A 23,154-nucleotide genomic window follows, 5' to 3' on the forward strand; every position below is an offset into this window, starting at 1 on the left:
TAATGTTGTTGTGAATTTTTGTACTTACTGCAAACTAAATTGACATTAATCACCTAAACAAACTAACCTGACTGAGGCTCTGCCAACATCGGTTACAGTGTACACAACCAGTGGTACCACCATAGACATCATCATATAGGTGTATATGTCTATGCCACTCTATCATTTTGAGTTATATTAATAGTTTTTAATGACTCTGTACGATTTCCTCTATGATGCCATATTTCAGGTTAAGCAAAATATTCATGACACTGTTAAATAATTTGACAGAGTATTGACACTTAATGACATGGTAATGACAAATTCAGCTTGTACCACTGTAGTTCAGGTCAAGAAAAATATTCATGACAATGTTATGAAATAATTTGACACAGTTCTGACACTTAATGACATGTTAATGACAAATTCAACTTGTACCACTAGTTTAGGTCAAGAAATATTTTCATGACACTGTTATAAAATGATTTAAGAGGGTATTGACACTTAATGACATGTTAATGACAAATTAAATTTATAAAAAAAATAATTACATAATAATGGCCTCATGACAGCCAACGTCAAAACCAACCACATGACAGTTTAATAATAATAATAGATTTTATTTATAACGCACTTTTCATTCCGAAGAATCTCAAAGTGCAACAAAGGGAAAAAATAACAAAACAAGAATAACAAGTAAAAATATAGAATAATACAAACAATCAAACAACACATAACAGTTAAAAGCTTTTCTGAACAGAAAACCGAGCTGATGGTGGAAGTCTCTGTAAGCTCGACAGTACCCTGTGGGCCACTCCATGTTTTACATTTCTCCCAGCAATGTCCTGATGACGTCGTCGAGGCATGACAGCTGAAGACCATTGCTGTCAACATTGAACATTGAAAATAAGGGAGATTTCCCAGAATCCATCCCCAAAATAAGGGATTTTTTTTTACACGATTCTTGTCCACAAACTAAAAAAAAAAAAAGAAGAAAAAAAAAGAAGAAGCACTAATCATAACAGTCTAAAGAGTTTAACTACACAATATATATTAAGCATAATGCTATTGACATTATGCCAGAGCTGCCTTGGTCTATTGTCTGTGATGTTTGTTTACTGTAATATTTACCAGTAAAGAGTATAGATTTTTTTATACATGATTCTTATACATGATCCCACAAACAAAACAAAAAAAGCACTAATCATTAACAGTCTAGAGTTTATAACTACACAATATCTATTAAAGAATTACAGACCAATGTATATGTTTGAAGTGCTTTATTTAGGAACAAATTAACATTACTTACACATTTTCATTTGCTACATGTTTTAGCTTAATGTTGGGGGACAGAATGAGAAAGTATGGTGGCCCAGTAGTGCAGCCATACCAAATTAAACCACAGCACAACGGAAATGCTCCCGACCACTAGGGGGCTCTCAGAGTGCGGTAAAGTTAGTTTTCCCTGCCATTGTTCTATAGATTGGCCAGTCTTACAAAGATATAAACACTACGATCAGTTTCAAGTGTGTATATCGACATGAAATATCAATTCAAAATCACCTACAGGCATTATAGCTGCATATTTATACTCGTGAACGCTTTTACACGCTGTCAGGCGCTTGATGCCCAAGGGAACGTCTGCCAATTCCACCATGCAGTTGAAACATATTTGTATGAATTAAAATTACTTTAACATTTAAAAACAGACATGTTAAAATTCCACAGCTTGGTTGTATTGTAAAAAAAACTGACTCAAAAATGCACAACATTGGAATTTGAACATTTAAACAAAAGTAATTTCAATTCATAAAATTATACGTTTCAACCACTTGGAATTGGCGGACGTTTTCTTGGGCATCAAGCGCCGTGATAGCGAGTAAAAGCGTTTTCGAGTATACATATGCAGCTATAATTCATGTATGTGATTTTAAATTGATATTTCATGTTGATATACAATGGTTACACACTTGAAACTGATCATAGTGTTTATATCTTTGTAAGACTGGCCAATCTATAGAACAATGTCAGGGACAACTAACTTTACCGCACTCTGAGAGCCCCCTAGTGGTCGGGAGCATTTCCGTTGTGTTGTGGTTTAATTTAGTACGGCTTCACTACTGGGCCACTGTAAGAAAGAGACAGAAAGAATGAATGAATGTGATTAGAGACAGGAAAGACAACCTTGTCACCCTTCCTGGTGTGAAGCATGAGCCCTATTGTAAACATATGTGACTGATTTTGCATTTCTCAAAACTTTCTGTGAGGGAGTGTATAGGTGAACCTGACCAGTGTGATTTATTTTACAAGATAGCAATGCACACACAGTGCTGGAATCCAGTGCCATTCGGTTGGCTGTAACAATCTTGCTCACCATGCTAAACGCCCTTTCTGAGCTTGCGTTACTGTGTGGTATACATAACAGTGTCTTTGCAAGTCTCGCCAATTCAGTGAAGCTGTCATTCTTTCCTACAAGGCCCCAGAACCTGTCTATTCTTGATTCTTGTGGGAGATCTTTGCTATCAGTGACTTGGAAATCAATTAGCTCCTCTCTGAGCCTATCCTCATTCATGAGAAACTGTGGGAACAGGGCACCTAGCCTCGACACTGAGAAAGAAAACAAATTAATTTATCATAACCCTCAAGGTAGATCCTGCCAGCTTACTTTCTCTGATTTCTTAGTTAAAAACATTCAGAAATTGTCCTTCCTTCACTCATCACAAATTTACCATACAAAATACAGATTCGAAAGCAATGTGCGGTGGTGGGTGTGCGGGCGGGCCGGGGGGGCTCTTTAATAAATATTATTTATTAAAGAGCCATATGGGGGTTTGGGGCTCTTTAATAAATATTTGTCATTTGGGGGGTGGGGGTTTGGGGCTCTTTAATAAATAGTATTTATTAAAGAGCCATATCAGGTACTTTGTGGGTAATGGCATTACAAATGAAAATTATAAATTTTCTGGCCACAAAATGATTCTAATTTGCCTCTTTGCATTGGAATTCTCTATTTAAATGCAGTTGATGTGATAATCAATCAATTTTGTGGCACCCCCTCGCATAAGTTACGCTAGGGGTGTAACAGTACAGATTGCTCACGGTTCGCTTTGTCTCGCTGTTTTAGGTTCACGGTTTCAGTACGGTTTGGTATTTGCTATGTTCAGGGGAAAAAGGACTACTGTCAAATAAAAATAAAGAAAATAAGAACAAATAACGTAAATGCAAGCAGCAGTACAAATAAAGAGTGTGATGTCTGCGCGCTTTGGGATGAGTGCACAGAGACAGATCTTCTCACAGCGCGCAAGACTTCTCATTCGCGTCCTCTGGCGAATATACCCAGGTGATGACGGCGAAAATGACGGGTCATATTCGAACATATGGCAGCACTCGCATGCGTTGAACAAAGTATTTTAAATAGCGTACAAAAATGAATGACGAAGCAATATGTGGCGACCGGTGTTGATTCTGTGGCGGACCGCCGCAAATTAGTCTATGTGTGGGAAACACTGATGTTATCCCTACCAGTGTCTGGACTTATCTCCATTCAAGATCCAGGGTCTAGTATCCTCAAGTCCTTCAGTAGCTGGGAATCAATTGGAAAGCAGGCAAACATCTTGTGTAAAACTGCTTCGTAGAAAGCTCTCACAGTTCTACATGAAATGGATAAAAAAAACATGGATTTGTGTTAGACATTTCAATGTGGGTTAGAACAGAAGATGAACATTATAATTATATTGTACAAAATAAATCACTTACCGAAATAATTTGTTCTTAGTTGGAACAGGGAACTCTGCAGTTCTAATGAACGCCTTTGTGTCCCCTCCAATAAAGAGGTCCTCGTCTGCCAATTGATGTCCCTCTCCAAAGTTCACTTCTTTGAGAGGGACATCCATAATCCCCTTTGCTGGAACAAGGCACCCCAGCATCCGCTTGATAAGCCTGGTCATCTCTTTGTCCAGCTTGTGTATCTGTACCTGCTCTGACTGTAAGATAGTAAATAATAGTGAAATGATGAGGATTATGATCTGTGGTTATCAATTTATTATTGTGACAACTAGGATATGATGACTATACCAACCTGAAAGGCTTTTTTCGGAATTGAACGCAATCAGATTTTTCCAGGGAATGCCACGATTCCTAAAACCAGGAAAGAAAATTAAAATGGAGCCACAATGTCTTTGATACTTTATGTAAACTTTGAGGGTGTGAGGGAGAAACAGAGTGAGAGAGTGAGTGAGTGAGTGAGTGAGTGAGTGAGTGAGTGAGTGAGTGAGTGAGTGAGTGAGTGAGTGAGTGAGTGTGTGTGAGTGAGTGAGTGAGTGAGTGAGTGAAGAGAGAGAGAGAGAGAGAGAGAGAGAGAGAGAGAGAGAGAGAGAGAGAGAGAGAGAGAGAGAGAGAGAGAGAGAGAGAGAGAGAGAGAGACTGACCTTAGTGTTATGTCCAGCTTGTTGAACAAGTTTTCTGCATTACCAATATTGCATGTGGGCATGTCTAGAAACTTTGTAGCTACTTCCAGGTTTTCCTCATTGTATACCCTTGCAAGTATGACAAATTGCTTATCAGTGTTTCTGTTGTTGGACTCATCACATAAAAGAGAGAAAGGCTGGGATTTACAGATTGACGTCACATCTTCATCCATGTCCAGAGCTATGGCACCTGTGCAGCAAAAATGTGAAGTTAACATAAACTTACATTGACTTAATGTCAACTAAAGCCACCCTTACACCAGAAGACTTTGATAAGATTTGGGAAAGATTCTTGAAATATTGTAGTCTTTTGAGTAAAGCGTGAATGTGGGACATTAGTTAAAAGACTGCAATCTTTCAAGAAACTTTCCGAAATCTTGTCAGACTTCTGATGTATGGGTAGCATAAGCCATAAGGAAGTTGTGATTGATTTGTGAAAACCCCTCATATGGTGTGCCCGTAGTAAAGTTAACGTTAGAAGAGCTTATCCATTGACTCCATGAAAAGTATGTAACGTTAGTCTTACCTTTAATGATTTGTGTAGCCTTCGTTTTCCCCAGAGCGTATTTCTTCGCAATCGCAGAATCCGGGAACATGTCAGCAACACTACGGTTGAAGTCGTCTAAAAAACTGAACGCGACGTTATTTTTGGCAATTAGCATCGACATTTTCACCTCAGCTTTCAATATTTGGTCAGCTTCAGACGACGCACGGTTCACCATGAATGATGATAACGACGTTGTGTGTCTAACTGACTCACTCGCACGCTTGTGTTTTATTGATTTGTCGTGCTGTGAAACGTCATTTTTCCCCCCATGACTAACACTGAAATTGCAACGACAAATTTTGCAGAATGCATAGTTTGGGCCTATATGGCTGCTTTTCAGGTAGTGGAAGGTGGTCTCCCATTTAGTTAAATAGCGACACAATGTCCTCGGTTTTGGTTTTGGTTGGTTAAACCTGTGATCTTGGCCGTCTGCGTCCTCCTGATCCATCATCATCACACTCATTTATTTACTCTACTACGAAGTTTTCCCGCCTTAGATTGTAAAAAAAATACTGATTTTTTTTTTCTCACTACTTACCTTTTCCCTCTTTCTCCCGCCCGCCGCTGCAACTGTCTTCTTCTTCGATAGTAAGCTACTGTCAGTATACTGCCACCTGCTTGACTGGAGGTCTAGCAACCCAAGTGCAAAAGCCACTTCACACAGCATAGACCGTTAAAAGCTTCAGACACAGATGTAGTTGTGTGTTCTGAGTTAACACAATCAGAGCGTAAAAAACGGGATATTTTACAGGAAAATACTAAAACGGGAAGACAGCAGGAAGAGCTATAATACGTGAGAAACCCGGGAAAAACGGGAGGGTTGACAGCTATGCTGAAGACCAGATGGAGGGGATTGCTGCAGACACTATGCAGGAGGCAAACAAAGTTTCCAGGGCACTTCTGTGGACACACCGGGGTCTGCACAGAAGTCCCAGCCACTCCCCGGCCGCAATGCAGATGGAACAGCGACGCAGCCGAGACTCAGCAGCCGATAAGCGGAACATCCGAACATCACGCCGAACGCTGATGACGCTAGCCCGGTGCAAACTTCAGCCACCATGCAGCTCAAGCCCGAGGGAGACCACCAGTGAGCAGCCGACACCCAGAAGAGAGAGCAGCCGCAGCGAGCAACATCAAATGTCCTTCAAACCAGAACCAACCACAAATTCAAACAAAAACAGAAGAGAAGCGGTGAAAAAACGGCGAACAACGTCCTCTCAGTGGCTGCCAGTAATCAGCAACAGCCAATTGTAGCTCTGACTGTTAGACTAGTCACAAACATAAAATAAAATCTAAATTTAATAGTACAGTTAACATGATTTGTGGGTGGAGAAGCCGCGAACAGACCACGCCAGCGTCCTGTCCCCCATGTTGCCTAACAACTAATGTAATGTAATGTTAACCCATAAAGCTAAGTAGTTTCTTATATTTGATAATTAATCTGCTATGTCATTTCATGTCTGTTTATGACAGGTTATGTTGTCTTGGTAATGTCATGACAATGACACTGACTGGTTACGATGTATTGGTTTATGTCAAGTTGTCATAAGAAAGACAACTCCGAAATGTCATCATTGCATTAAAAATGACAATTAAGCGAATGACACTTAATGACAGTTGTCATAAACATGCATAAAACTCCTTCATATTCATGACACGTGTCATGTCATGATTATAAAGGTATCATGTCAGTCTTATGCACACCCCTTCAAGTAAAGTGTTACCCTTCCCCCATTGTGCTACAGGTGTGGCACTCACATGTACTACAGGCCTTCAGCATCTCTTTGTCTTTAGGAATTCCAAATGGCCTTTCTGATAAGAGAGAGGGGTGGAAAACAAATAAATGTAAAATAAATGTCTTCGTTCAATTTCAAATATCAACTATCTTTGATTATTTTAATTTCTTTCATAACTGACAACTAAAGAAAATCCCAAATGCAGTATCTCAGAAAATTAGAATATGCGAAAAAGTTCAATATTGAAGACACCTGGTGCCACACTCTAATGAGCTAATAATTATTCGTTATAGAGAGTCACTCTTTTCAGGCCTCCGCTCCCTATACCGCCGCCTGAATAGAACGTCTGAGTTAGGCTTTGCAAAGCCTCCTTGGTAAGCTTTTCTGAGCGTAGGATGTCGAGCGTAAGCTGTTCTGAGCGTAGGACGTCAACAGAGTCACCATATTAAGGCCTCCAGTCCCTAGAGCTCAACAGACAGTAGTGCTGGATTTGAGCTCTTTGCCATTTTTCTTGACCACTGCTTTCAGAAGGAAGCTGGTTGTGAATCCAGTGTCTGAAGCCAGATAGGCTCTCTTGGAGCCTCATTGGCTATTGACCTCAGTTTTGCTAGGCCTCCTCCAGGTATGAGAGTCATTGTGTATGAGTGTTAAGCTTGGAACATACTCTGCAAGTTTTCCCGTTTTCTCGAGGTGGCATGAAGAAGAACAAAGTTCAAAGAACAAAGCCAGTATATTCCATACTTCAAGAGAAAAGCAGGTCCCAATCATCTGGGTTTCTCTGCATTAACACCAACCACTTTAAATGTATGACCAATAACACAATAGTTCTTGGACACCTGTGAAAAAAAGTTGTGCTCAGGTAATGTGTCAAGAACAAGCTGCGAGAACTCCCAATAATATACAAATATGTGTCAACACTATTATCCATCTAACTGTGAGCTGTGGGCTTGCAGAAGAATGAAATGTGAACATAGGCATGTTTACTACTAGAAATTATATTCTAAGCTAAAAGATTTTGTCATATATGTGTTGCTGCAGGTCAGAAGATCCCCGGTGGGGGTCGGACAGTGAGGGTATGTGGCCAGGAGGGCGTGGTTCAGCAAGGTCTGCAGCAAGAGAGATTCAGGAGACTAGCGGTGAATAAGTAGGTCAAGTGTAAAATGACATACACTTATGTCTTGTTGCAGTAATTGGCATGGAGAGACCAGCTAAAGCCATTGGGAAATGGGAAGTTAAAAGTTAATATGGCCATTTTATTTGACAATGATTCTTATACATGTCACGTTACAATAATTGTATTCTTCAAATAAAAAGAACTATACATAATTTAAAGCTTGTCAAAAAATGTCACATCAAGTCTTGTACACAATACAATTTTGGGATTTATTTTACAAAAATGAATACCTTTGTTCAGCAAGGGGACAATAAATTGATCAAAAGTGACAAAAGATATTTCAAATAAATATAATATCATCATATAATATATGAATCATATATAAAAATGTATCACAAACCCCCCAGCTGTTTTCAACATTGATAATAATGTGTCGCGCATTAGAAAAATCATATTAGAATGAAATCTGAAGGATCATGTGATACTGAAGATTGGAGTAATGATATGGAAAATGCAGCTACATCACAGGAAAAAAACTAAATTTTAAAATATATGAACATAGAAAAGAAGAATTACCATTTAATTAACAAATGCTGTAAAAGTATTGTTTATTATTGTTATGTTATTACATAAATGAATGTTGACATTATGAACCTTGTTATAAAGTGTTGCCTAAAATGTAACAAAACACAAATTCAAATATTACTGAAAGACCACTACTGTGGGTTGTCTGATGAAATTACCATGCAGTCTGTTTCCGGGTTTTCCGGATTTGTTTTGATGAGACAACCAAGGCATTTGTCCATTTCAATATTTTTTTTCTCTGTCGTGAAGTAGATCAGGAGGACCATTAAGCACATTTCTAAAAAAAAAAAAAAAAAAAAAAAGGACAAAATTACTTGATACCTGGTATAAAAAATACTGGAAGAGATGGTTAGTCATAGCGGAAAGGTTATTCGGCTTATTGTACGATACACAGAATCTCACATTGATTTAGTCCCATTTGACCCTGACCAACGACGTACTAGTGCTTCAGAGTTCAGACACACACCTTCAATCTCTACGGAAATAGGTGCCATATCGTCCCATCCACTTAACACAATAGGTTTCTGTACTGGCAATGGATGAGGAGGAGCAGTTGTAAGGGTTAACAGGAGACTTAACTACATCACTGTCTAGTAGGAAGCTATTAGTATTAGTCCGTGCTATTTCTCCTGCAGCTGTCTCAAGATTGCCCAGATCAGAGGAAGAGGAGGGAAAGCATATAGAAGGAGATCTGGCCACTTGTGAGCTAGTACTTGTTTTTGCTAAACCATAGGGAACCATATGTTATTGTCCTGCTGGCAAAGAGGTCAACTGACGCCATCCCATAGTTCTGCCAAATTGATCGGACCGCCGCTTTGTGGAGACACCAATAATTGACCTCCCATAACTGCAACATATCCTCAGCCATGAACTCCACTTTCCCTTTATGCCAAAATTCTGCAACAGTTCCCCTCTTCATCCTCTCAGGGAAGCATCTGTGGTTATCACTTCTCTGCATGTGGGAAGCGGCCCCATCTTCATACCACCCTAGAGAATCCTCGGCTGTGAACTGCTTACCATATAGGCTATTAACCAGCATTGAAATGGCTGCATGTGTAAAAGCAGTAGATGAGGCAGCAGTAAGTAAACAGTTCAGTCATAGAAATTCAAATTTGATGTAGGATTTCCAGGAACTTGTAACCTTGCTAGTGCCTTATGTTCACTGGTTGAGTAGCCCTCATTGATCTGAAATCCAGGTGCATACACAGAAAAAACACAGACTGATGAGGAACAAGACATTCTACAGATTCAACTGCGACATACTGCAGTAAATTGCTATGTTTATGTTACGATAATGACATGTATATGGAGGCTCTGCACTTTTTTTTATTAAAAAAAGAAATAATTCAGATGCATAATATTTTCCCTCATTCTCTAGTAAAGGAGTTCTCAACCCTAGTCCTCAAAGGCCACTCTCCTGCAGAGTAATTTTTTTTACATTTATAAAGTTTTTTTTCTGGGTACTCAGTGAACATTACATAGAAGTGGGGAATCTCTAGCCTAAAAAATGTAGACGCACCCTGGCGGCAGCAAATCTAATCTGCCGTGAGTATCGTCTAGCAACTCTCAATACACTTCTGGGGTCTCATTTAAAAAGGGTGCGTACGCACAAAGCGGGGGTGGAAAAGTACGTTACCAGTTTCCACGCAAAGGTTGTGATCTATAAAAAACAAACTTGACAGAAGAACGTGCGCACCTTTAAGCAAACTTTTTACGCACATTCTGGAGACAAAGGGAACTGGTGACACAGATGGTGAGGTCGTGAACTGAAGTTAGATCGTGAACTGAAGTAAAATTGTAGAAAATAAATGTGAGAAGAATGATTATAAGAATTAATGACATTTAATTTTCACTCCATTTCATACGTTATATCCACATTATCATGAAGATTAAATCCAACAGTGTTATTTGTGCTGATTATTTTTGGTTATATGCGTCTAGTAAAATCCAAACGTAATTCAAAATGTATTTAAAAAATGTAAAAAATAATAATCGTCCACAACGGGAGCGCAGGAGGAAATGGCGTGATGTGATTCAGAATAGAATGAAATGCCCTTTTATTAGAGAACTGCAGAACACAGTGTAAAAACATCGGTCCTAGCCTACTAGCGTATTACATTACAAAACCGTCATGAAGAAGCATGGGTTCACTATAACATTTTTGTCTTAAATTTTAGTCCACAAATTAATTCTGTGATTTTGTCAAGGTGTTAACGATCAGTCTATTTGTTAGAAACATATAAATCCTCCGGTAACCTGGGTATGTAATGCTTCATGGAGGATTACACCAGTAGCAGAATAAGGAGAGAATGAGTTTTCATCCAGGGACATTATCAGCAAAACTGCATGATTTTGGTTTGATTTGAAGTCTTTAAAATAACAAAATATTTTAAAATAAAATAAAACTATTTAAAAAACATATTATACAATTTTGTTTTTTTGATATATTTATTCTACAACATAAAAAGGATATTGAATGATTTTCAGCAATGTAATGTGTAAGGCACAAATGGCATTTATAGTCCATATCTAATATTTTTCAATGTCTTTTACCTTTGACAGTGTTAAACATGGCATCAAGTGGATGGGAATATGCATGCAAATGATATGCAGATGAGGTCATGCTTAGTAAAACGTCTCGGGTTATGTCTATAACCCTTGTTCCCTGAGAGGGAACAAGACACTGCGTCGTCGAGTGTCGACACTCTGGGAACGCCCTCAGCGTGATTGGGTGGTCTAGGATGTAAGATGGCCTTTACTCCGCCAGGGGCAAACTCCAGGCAAGAAGGAAGAGAAGTGATAGCAAGGAGAAAGGCCACCTTCAGGGTCAGGTTCTTTGCCTCAGCCGACTCCAGTGGCTCGAAGGGGGCCTCAGCCAGCCCTTCAAGCACTACTGCCAGGACGGGTCCCTCCTGACGGACCCGCTCCAGGACCCCCGGGAGCAGGGCGATCGGGGGAAATGCATACAGACGCAGCCTCGGCCACGTCTGCATCATGGCATCCAGCCCAAGTGGGGCTGGATGTGTGAGAGAGAACCACAGTGGACAGTGGGACGTCTCTCGAGACGCGAACAGATCCACTTCCACTGGGGCGAATCTCTTGCATATGGCCTCCACCACCTCTGGGTGAAGACGCCACTCCCCGGGCCTCAGCCCCTGCCTCGACAGGACGTCTGCTCCCTGGTTCTGGTCCCCGGGGACATACATCACTCTAAGAGACGACAGTTTCCCCTGGGACCACAGAAGGATCTGATGCACCAGTCTGCATAGAGGGCGCGACCTCAGACCCCCCTGATGATTTAGATCAAGACCATAGCTGTGTTGTCCGAGCGTACCAGTATGCGTCCTTCAGATCTATCGTGACGAACCAGTCCTCGAACTGGATCTGACTCACGATGGCTGAAATTGTGAGCATCTTGAACCTGAATCTCCTCAGAGAACGGTTCAAGAGCCTGAGATCTAATATTGGATGCAAACCATGGGAACTATGAAGGACCGGCTGTAGAACCCAGATTCCCTGTCTGCCAGGGGAACACATTCTATGGCCTCCTTGGCCAACAGGGATTGTACTTCCTGCTCCATAACCCGAACCTGCTCTGGCCCGACCATTGTCCAGACCACCCCATTGAAATTCGGGGGAGGGGAACTGAACTGAAGCCTGTAACCCAGCTCTACAGTGCGCAGGGCCCACGTAGATATATTTCGGAAGGCATGACTATGCACCAAGATAATCTACTAGATAATCTCCCAAACCAATGGAATCCATGAGAAAGTGTTTCTCTTTCTCTTTCCTCCCGAGAGATTTAACCATAAGTGTCTCTCCGCACACACCATACCCGCCATGGAGCGGCCAATGGCACGGGCCGTCTCCTTAGTGATGCGGAGAGACAAGTCGGTGGCTTTCCTAAGCTCCACAATATCCTCGGGAGAGGGACCCTACCCCTTGTCCAACTCCTTGAGGAGGTCGGCCTCGTAGGCCTGCAAAACCGCCATAGTGTGCAGACAGCTACCAGCCCGCCCAGCCGCCTTATAAGCCATGCCCACCAGCGAAGATGTTTCTCAGCACGGCTTGGTGGGCATCACCGGGGCCTTAATTGATGAAGCGGTCTTGGGCGAAAGATAGCTCGCGAGAGCCTCCTCCACCCGCGGCATCGCCCCATAACCATACTCAGCCGCCCCCAGCACATTACCAAAATCAAGCACTGGGGGATTAGATATTCTGGCAGAGTATGGTTTTCCCCAAGACTTGCACAACTCATTGTGCAAGTCTAGAAAGAACGGAAGGCCCCGGCGTGGAGGTTGAGCCCTACGCCTGAAAAACCTTTCATCCAGCTTACTGGGCAGCTGGACTTCAAGCTCCTCTTGTGGCCAGTCAATTCTTAATTTGGCCACAGCGCGGGTCTAAACCTCCACCAGCTCTTCTTGAGCGGGTGAGTGAAGAGATAGCTCAGGCTCCACAGCACCCGCTTCTCTGCTCGCAGCGTCTGATTTCTCAGAACCAGACAGCTGCAGCATCAGCTTCGCAGGCTTCAAACGGGGCGGGAGAACATCTGAATCCTCAGATGAGGACGGGGAAGATGCAGCCGCAGTCCCACGACCCGCTGAGAGATCCAGTTGCGAGCCCCAAGATCTGCGACGCCACTCTGCCTCGGCAACAGCAGGTCCAGAACCCCGGGGCTCGTGAGCTCGGCCAGCCTCATCAAAAATGGCCAGCCGGGAGTGCAACACCCGGAGCGGCAGCATTTCACACTCGCTACAGGTGGCTTCCTCGAGAGCCGCCCTCGCGTGCTGCATGCCCAGACATTGTACACATAGCTTGTGTGTGTCCGCGCCCGTAAGCAATCGCGGGCATGTAGGCACACACCGCTTAAACTGCTCGCTAGCCATCTTTATTTTCTTTTCTCACTTCTTTATTTTCTAAATATGTGCTTAGTGAAGCTAATATATGGGACAAACAACACCAAATAGACTTCAGCTGAAGAGCAAAAAGCTAGTGTTTGTGTGTATCAGCGTCGCTTTGTATCTTCCGGTTATGCCGTCATCTACTACATCATGACGCAGCACCAATCAGAATTGGATAGATTTCATTCATACTTCAGAGGCATGACGCTGACGACGCAGTGTGAGTTCCCTCGATAAAGGGCCCTAGGCATTGTAAGCTCCATATATGGTGATTTCGGGGAGGAGACAGGGTGGAGAAGGACATACGCACAATCTGCTGCTGGCTGGGATTTTTGTGCAGGGATTTTTGTGCAGGTTCTAGTGTACGCATGGCTTTATACATCAGAAATATTTTGCGTACGCACACTTTTAGGATGAAATCTACGCAAAGTTTTATAAATGAGACCCCAGAGCTGTAAAAAACAAACTCTGCTCAGGCCAATCACATTGTGTATTGAGTCGGTAGACGGGGCTTAACATAATGAACCCAGAGTTGCGCTTGCGTGTTACTAGTAAACACAGAGGCTGGCGAACAGCGGTCTTTCGAATCAGCTTTGACCGCGACTCTGGAAGACTTGGAGTTAAGCTTTTCTCTGAGAAAAGAACAAAGAACGGCACTGAAGTAATTAAAAAAAAGGAAGATGTGTTCGGTGTTTTCCCAACCGGATGCAGTGAATGTTTAATCTGTCAACGAGCTCCGCTTCACCGTCATTGCTCTGGTTGGTTGTAACGCTATCCTATTGCATGCAGAGGGAGTTTGAAAGACAACAGTTTATTCCGCCCCTCGGATTGAGCCCTGTCAATGGTGACAACGACTAGGGAATCTCCTCAACCATCACCAATGTGGAGCATCCACCTGGATGATGCGGTGGGAGCCATATTGCACCAGAGCGCCCACTACACACCAGCTGAATTGTGTGTATATATATATTGTGCGAATATATATATAATTTTTTGATGATATTCTAATCATATGACCAGGGGTCTCATTTATAAAACTTTGCGTAGATTTCATCCTAAAAGTGTACGTACACACAAAAGCTAGATTTTGCGTACGCACAAAAAAATTCAGATTTATAAAACCATGCGTATGCCAGATCCTGCGCAAAAATCCCTTTATCACAGCAGCAGCAGATTGTGCGTACGTGCATCTCCACCCTGTCTCCTCCCCGAAATCACCATACAGTTCCTTCTCAAAAAATTAGCACATTGTGATAAAGTTCATTATTTTCCATAATGTAATGATAAAAATTTAACTTTCATATATTTTAGATTCATTGTACACCAACGGAAATATTTCAGGTATTTTATTGCTTTAATACTGATGATTTTGGCATACAGCTCATGAAAACCCCAAATCTCAAAAAATTAGCATATCATGAAAAGGTTCTCTAAACGAGCTATTAACCTAATCATCTGAATAAACTAATTAACTCTAAACACCTGCAAAAGATTCCTGAGGCTTTTAAAAACTCCCAGCCTGGTTCATTACTCAAAACCGCAATCATGGGTAAGACTGCCGACCTGACCAGAGTGCTGTATCAAGGCACCTCAGTGGGAAGTCTGTGGAAAGGAAAAAGTGTGGCAAAAAACACTGCACAACGAGAAGAGGTGACCGGACCCCGAGGAAGATTGTGGAGAAGGACCGATTCCAGACCTTGGGGGATCTGCGGAAGCAGTGGACTGAGTCTGGAGTAGAAACATCCAGAGCCACCATGCACAGGCGTGTGCAGGAAATGGGCTACAGGTGCCGCATTCCCCAGGTCAAGACACTTTTGGGCTACAGAGAAGCAGCACTGGACTGTTGCTCAGTGGTCCAAAGTACTTTTTTCGGATGAAAGCAAATTTTGCATGTCATTCGGAAATCAAGGTGCCAGAATCTGGAGGAAGACTGGGGAGAAGGAAATGCCAAAATGCCTGAAGTCCAGTGTCAAGTAGCCACAGTCAGTGATGGTCTGGGGTGCCATGTCAGCTGCTAGTGTTGGTCCACTGTGTTTTATCGAGGGCAGGGTCAATGCAGCTAGCTATCAGGAGATTTTGGAGTGCTGAAAAGCTTTATGGAGATTAAGATTTGTTTTTTCAGCACGACCTGCACCTGCTCACAGTGCCAAAACCACTGGTAAATGGTTTACTGACCATGGTATTACTGTGCTCAATTGGCCTGCCAACTCTCCTGACCTGAACCCCATAGAGAATCTGTGGGATATTGTGAAGAGAAAGTTGAGAGACGCAAGACCCAACACTCTGGATGAGCTTAAGGCCGCTATCGAAGCATCCTGGGCCTCCAGAACACCTCAGCAGTGCCACAGGCTGATCGCCTCCATGCCACGCCGCATTGAAGCAGTCATTTCTGCAAAAGGATTCCTGACCAAGTATTGAGTGCATAACTGAACATAATTATTTGAAGGTTGACTTTTTTTGTATTAAAAACACTTTTCTTTTATTGGTCGGATTAAATATGCTATTTTTTAGAGGAATTTTGGGTTTTTATGAGCTGTATGCCAAAATCATCAGTATTAAAACAATAAAAGACCTGAAATATTTAAGTTGGTGTGCAATGAATCTAAAATATATGAAAGTTAAATTTTTATCATTACATTATGGAAAATAATGAACTTTATCACAATATGCTAATTTTTTGAGAAGGACCTGTATATGGAGCTTACAATGCCTAGTTTTACTAAGCATCACCTCATCTGCATATCATTTGCATGCATATTCCCATCCACATGACACCATCTTTAACACTGTCATAGGTAAAAGACATTGAAAAAAAATATTAGATACGGACTATAAATGCTATTTGTGCCTTACACATTACATTGCTGAATATCATTCAATATCCTTTTTATGTTGTAGAATAAATATATCAAAATATTATTAAAAACAAAATTGTATAAAATATTTCTCAGGTAGCCTATTTTTTATTAAAAAATATATATATATTTCGGTAATTTTAAAGACTTCAAATCAAATCAAAATCATGCAGTTTTGCTGATAATGTCCCTGGATGAAAACTCATTCTCTCCTTATTCTGCTACTGGTGTAATCCTCCATGAAGCATTACATACCCAGGTTACCGGAGGATTTATATGTTTCTAAGAAATAGACTGATCGTTAACACCTTGAAATAATCACAGAATTAATTTGTGGACTAAAATTTAAGACAAAAATGGTATAGTGAACACATGCTTCTTCATGACGGTTTTGTAATGTATTAGTAGGCTAGGACCGATGATGAGTAGCGATTGTGCTTCATGACTGTATTTGCAGACATTGACATTTTGTTATATATGTACATTAAGGTAATTATTTCGTTTTAACACTGTGTTCTGCAGTTCTCTAATAAAAGGGCATTTCATGCTATTCTGAATCACATCACGCCATCTCCTCCTGCGCTCCTGTTGTGGACGATGTGACTGTAAGGCAGCGCTGATTATTATTTTTTACATTTTTTAAATACATTTTGAATTACGTTTGGATTTTACTAGACGCATATAACCAAAAATAATCAGCACAAATAACACTGTTGGATTTAATCTTCATGATAATGTGGATATAACGTATGAAATGGAGTGAAAATTAAATGTCATTAATTCTTATAATCATTCTTCTCACATTTATTTTCTACAATTTTACTTCAGTTCACGATCTAACTTCAGTTCACGACCTCACCATCTGTGTCACCAGTTCCCTTTGTCTCCAGAATGTGCGTCAAAAGTTTGCTTAAAGGTGCGCACGTTCTTCTGTCAAGTTTGTTTTTTATAGATCACAACCTTTGCGTGGAAACTGGCGTTTCCAGCCCTGTTTTGTGCGTACACACGCTTTATAAATGAGACCCCAGGTGACTTGCCACTCTGTAAAAATTTGATAGCTTCTACCACCTCAAAAACATATATGGGATCACCAAAGGTTCCAGCAATAGCACAATCAATTTTGGGAAAAGTGACCTTATCTAAGGGCCATTCCTCATAGTCAAAGATGGAAAGTTCAGAAGTATAAAGGCCTGAATAAAACTCTAAGAAAATGCTATTTATTTTATTTGGATCATGAAAAAAATCTCCCTGTGGTGACCTTATTCCTTTATTTAGCCTTGATGCTGCCGATGCTCTAGCCTGATGAGCTAATAGTTTACCTGCCTTATCACCCATTAAAAAAATAAGTTGTCAAGATTTAAGTAACTGCGCTTCAGCCTTGTCTGTGGTCAAGAGATAAAATTCTGTTTGCAGATGATGACGCTCTTTATAAAGTTCTTTATTAGGATCAGCAGCATACTGATGGCATAGACTTTGTAGATCCTTAAGAATTTTATCAAATTTATGCTTCTCAGCCTTGTTTGCACCAGAAAAATAAGAAATTATCATACCTATCAAGTATGCCTTAAAGATTTCCCAGAGAGTCCCTCTAACAACACTTGGCATATCATTAATTTTAAAAATAGGGCTATTTGCTCAGTCAAAAATTGTTTAAAGTCGTCTCTAGCCAAAAAGAAAGAGGGAAAGTGCCACTGTTTATGAAAAGGTGTAGATTGGGAAATATGACTGTCAATAGAGGTGGGAGCATGATCCGAAATAACAATGATGTGATATTCACATTCGATAGATTTTAAAGTAACCTATTATCTAATAGGAAAAATCTATACGTGAATATGAGAGATGAACCTGGGAGTAAAATAAGTAGGCCCTATATTGGGGAAATTTTCATCAATCAGATGACCCCAATCGTCCAGCAAAGGTATTTAAAGCTTTTGCTGAGTTAGTTAGCATACAAGGTTTGATCTATCTAAAACAGTGTCTTGAACTAAGTTAAATTCTCCCCTTTTGATAACATGTCTTCTATCAATATCAGGAATTGATGAAAAGAAATTGGATATAAATTACTTTTTTATCATCGCAGTTAGGGGCATAATTGCTTGCCATAACAACAGGTACATCTCTGAGTCTGCCAGTAATTATGACATAACGGCCATTATGGTCGGACAAAATATAAATAGTAGCACCTCTTGCTCGTGCATTAAACTTTGAATGATACAAATGGCTCACCCATGCCCTTTTAAGTTGTTGAATATCACTTGTCTTGAGATGGGTTTCTTGGAGGAAAAAAACATCACCCCTAAGATGTTGGATTTTTTTAAAGACAAAATGCATCTAATTTTAACCTTGTTATTCACCCGTTTAACATTCCATGATATAAAACGAGTACTGGAACTCTCTTTATTCTTAGCCATTATCCATCTGCCACAAGGCTATTTTATATCGAGCAAGAAGCAAAGAATAAAAGAAAAAATGATAACTTCAAGGAAAATAACGCAAACAGAATAGAGGAAGGTAGAAAACCACAACAAACGAAAAAATAAAAATAATACAAATACCCAGTACAAGATCCTAAATCTCAGTCCTAACATGTCAACCCAGAACCACACAGGCAACCTGCTACAGCAATGATTACACTAAGGACTCCAGCTCAACACATGCAAGAAAAATAAAATAATAATAGTTTGTCCCAAGAATGAGAAACAAAAACTGATCAAGTACAAACGATCAGTAATGGAAACATCGTTATATAACAGATAACAGTCCACGTAAAAGTTCTCCCGAGCAGCAGGTGACATGAACAGAAGACATGGTCGCAAACCAAGCTGGTACAGCTCCTTCATCACCACTTGATATTCGGCACGCATTTCCAGAACTTCAGGACTATAGTCTTCATTGATGAAAATCGGGTTACTTCGATACTGAAGCTTTCCTCTCAGCTTGCGGGGTTCGCGTATCACCAAATCCATGGTTTGGAACTTATGAAAGCGAATAATCACAGACCTGGGTATCTCCCCCGGCTTCGGTTTAGCTGTGAGGGCGCGGTGAGCGTGATCCAACTCAGGAGAGGAAAACATGCTCGCGCCAAAAACTTCCACCAAGAGCTCCGAAAAGAAAGTTGACAGATGAGGACAATCAATTTTCTCAGGTAAACCGAAAATGTGTATGTTACTTCTGCGGCTTCTCCCTTCTAAATCTGTAACCTTGGCTTGGAGTTGTTTAGCATGTTCGTCAGCCAAAGTTGCGAGCTTCGACTCAAGGGTTCCGACACTCAGGTCACTCTTGTCCGCATTTGCCTTAAGCGATAGAAGTCTCTGTTCATGGTCATTCACCGTTGTAAGTAACGTCTCCAGCTTCCCCTCCAAAGTAGAAAAAGCTGATTTAAATATATATATAATGCATCTCTGAGTTCTTCCAGCAGTGTCGTCATGTGTGGCAATATCTGTTGGGCTCCCGCTAGCTTGTGCTTTGTCTTTCTTAACTTAGTCTTTCTTGTGTTTAGATTTCGAAGCCATTTTCACCCACAATGTTACAATATATGTAAGCTGACCGATAAACTGCGTTATAAAAGGTATATTGAAGCGGCAGTGGATTCCAGAATCCCACTTTCAGTATTGTCTGTAAACTCGTGTCTCCAAGGCAACAACTGACTTGTTTGTATTACATTGCAAAGAGCTCCATGCACTCCTCCTGCACCAAAGTAGAAAACGCAATCATATCTGTACCGGCCGGCTCGGAATGGAACGGTTAACAAACAAGGAGAACAGTTCGGCCCTTATATGTGAAGGGGAATAAAATAAAATTGGGATTGGGCCATCCCAATCGGGGTGGGATGGGATTGGGCCATCAGTATGTACTGCATACATGTGCATGCCGGCCCACTTCGAGTACTGGACATTACCCATGAATATGTTTTTTAGCAACTGAAAAAGGCTGACACAAAAGTCAGGGCCAGGACCCCAAAATACCCTCAGAACCCAGAGGGTTAAGCTCCAGTGGGTCCAGACATACCGTTAGCTGAAATGTGCATGTTTCTTAAGACACAACCATGGTGTTAATCTATTTGCTAGGCTCTGTGACTTTAACAGTGACACCCTGCCTTTCCAAGCCTTCAAGCTCCTCTTTAAGATGGCTTCATAGTGCGAGAGGAATATGTCTGGGTTGGGTGGACTACTGAGATTGTGTGCGGGTCCTTCACATGCTATCGGAATTATAAATGCTATAAGTAAATAGTAGTTTCACAGTTAAAAAAATAGGACATGAACGCCATCTCAAGTCAAATTTGAGTGCAATGAATAATCACGACTTAAGAATTGGGAAGTATGACATTTCCAATAACATGTAAAGGCAGCATAAGTGTCTATCTACAAACTCCTTCAAGAATATGTTTCTCTAATGGCTGATTTATACTTCTGCATTGGACCTACAACATATCCTCTACGCTGCAAGTTACGTGTTGGTTTTCATTTGTACTTCTGCATTGTTGTCCATGTCAATATGCAATTACACATGCAGACCGCTAGTGGGCAGTGTCCACAGGCATGTTGAAGGTAGCCCCACTCTCAATCAGAGTATGTTGAAAAGAGTATTCCAAAGATTCCTGGATGGTTTACTATTTCCGGTCCGAATTCACAGTATGGATCGATGGGCACTCTAACGGCTGATATTGCCCACAACCCATTGCAAGTTGGACGAGGATTCGATTAGAACTACAAACACGGATAAAAAGCGTTAAAAAACTACAAACATGACGGATGTGCGAGTTCGATGGTTAAGTAGAGAAGTTTAGATAAAGGGGTTTGAGTGACCCTATCAATATTTAACCTGACAAAAATATATTTATTCAGTGTTGTCCACATTATATTTCACCTGCAGCAGCATTGTGAACTTTTGTAATGACACGTTTGGCCATTAACTTTTAAATGCATCATTATATTTAAACTGCAAACACATGAGGAGAGTCTCTGCATTAAAGACCCACAAATGGCAGATCAACGAGCGGCTACATTTCTCTCCGATACGGTAGGAGATTAAACTGAATGTGGAGGATTTGAACTGTGACGATTCTGACGATGATTGACAGGGCAGATAAACGGTGACGGGATGCACGTTACGAAGCGACAGAGTCCGTTAAAGATGGTGAAGTAGTATGTCCCGAAGCTTGCATACTTTTCTGCTACACCCTCAAAAGTATATACTTTTTCTTCACAAAAAGAGTACATACTTTTAGGACGTAGTTTAAGTAGGCGAATTGGGACGCAGCATGAAGCTTGGCTTTCAGGTGGCTTGTGGACTGGCTAGCCCTTCAATCGATTGCTGTTCGGAGACTATTTATTCTGTTGAAATCACATGAAATGCACCCATTGTGATGTGTCCCTGTTCTTGATATACAATCACTGTTTAACATATTTGGTTTTAATGAGAAAATATATAACTATGTATATAACTATACACAGAGGATCTATGTATATTTATTCATTAACATAAAGAATCTTTGCACTACAAAATATTGTATTATATAGCAGATATAGGATGAAACTATCATTTCTGGACACGCACTCCTATCACAGATTTATTTTATTTATAGACCTGAAAGAGGGGTTCTGGCAGACCAATCATGGCGCTTGTGGTCCGTGTAGAATTGACGCATTGTTACATTTTTGGAGAGGTGCGCGTCAGGGTACGTCGTAGGGTACGCGCGCAACACAGCCTACGGCGCCGCTATGGCATACTCTCAAACACAGAATTATAAATTGGGCTTTACTGATAGTACAAGCTTAATGAGGCTTGATCATTTTAGACTTATGAAGGGGTGCATTTGTGTTGACTACATAAAAAGTCATAACCATCTCAATGTCTCTGTACTTGCATTTCAGGTCATATTTGCCTTTTACTACCAGGCACGTTCATCGCTGTAGCCAAACAAGGGGCGAGATATATCGGCTACAGAAAGCAATGAGTGTTCAGTTTGGCATAGTCGTACAGGGGAATGATGTTGGCAGAGGATCCAGTGTCCAGCTTAAACTTGATTTCAAGTTGTTTTGGTTCCATTTGAATGTTCACAAAAGCATGTTTGGTGTCGGAGCTCTGTCTACCCTCTGTCACCCAGTCAATAAACAGCTTATCACACTCATTAACTCGTATATTGCGTGGACAGTTTTCTCACAGCTGGAGCAGCAGACTTTGCAAAAAGGTTAGATTTACCACATATTTAGCACATCTTTTCTTTTGCAGGCAGAGGTGGACAAAGTACACAACTCTATTACTTAAGTAATAAAAGTAAAAGTACAACTGGTCAAATATTACTCCGTTACAAGTGAAAGTTGTAAAAACTGATTTTTACTTAAGTAAAAGTATAGAAGTATTTGTTTTCAAAAGTACTTAAGTATGAAAGTAAATTTCCTTTTTTTTATGCCAATGCATTATTTTATTATTGTTGTATAAATGCACACAGTCATCATGGTTTAAGCCATGCAGTGATACTCTATCTGACGTACTAGCATACGACTAACTAAAAACTCATTTAAATACTTGTATATAAGTTACAAAGCTCTTTACAAAGCTGCTGTCACTTTAAGGCCGAATGCACGGATCCAATACACTGATACACATCTGATATTCTCCTAACTTTTCTCTTCTCTTTCTCCCAGACGTTTATATTTTTTATATTTTATAAGACATGCACCAAGTGTATGCCAACTAAACTAATCTTTATGTTTTTTGTTTTTTTTACTGAAACATACTTTCAAAGTATGGCTATGGGTACACACACTTGTGTCTAAGAACAATCTTCCTCCATTTTGCTATGAACTGATCAGTGTTCAGAAAAAGTTGGGGAAATGTATATGACTATAAGAGTGATTCTCGACAGACTGTCTGAAACAACAACAACAAAAAACCTTTTAAAGAAGGAAAAAAATCATCCACCGACTTTCAGAGCTGCAACAGAAACGACTTTCGACCTAGATAGAAAT

At 40.6% G+C, this 23,154-nt stretch overlaps 1 protein-coding gene across 1 annotated transcript in view; it reads right to left on the bottom strand.

Annotated features, from left to right (window-relative positions):
- Window positions 1-8,558: 8,558 nt before the first annotated feature.
- The window catches only part of LOC137079521 (cadherin-like protein 26), a 32,755-nt gene continuing 18,159 nt past the window's right edge, over window positions 8,559-23,154 (bottom strand). The window contains exon 12 of the mRNA XM_067447473.1: window positions 8,559-8,704. Coding sequence (XP_067303574.1) covers window positions 8,559-8,704 — 146 coding nt within the window. The remainder of the gene's footprint in view (window positions 8,705-23,154) is intronic.

The sequence above is a fragment of the Pseudorasbora parva genome, chromosome 6 (assembly GCF_024679245.1).
Source record: "Pseudorasbora parva isolate DD20220531a chromosome 6, ASM2467924v1, whole genome shotgun sequence".
Taxonomy (NCBI): Eukaryota; Metazoa; Chordata; class Actinopteri; order Cypriniformes; family Gobionidae; genus Pseudorasbora; species Pseudorasbora parva.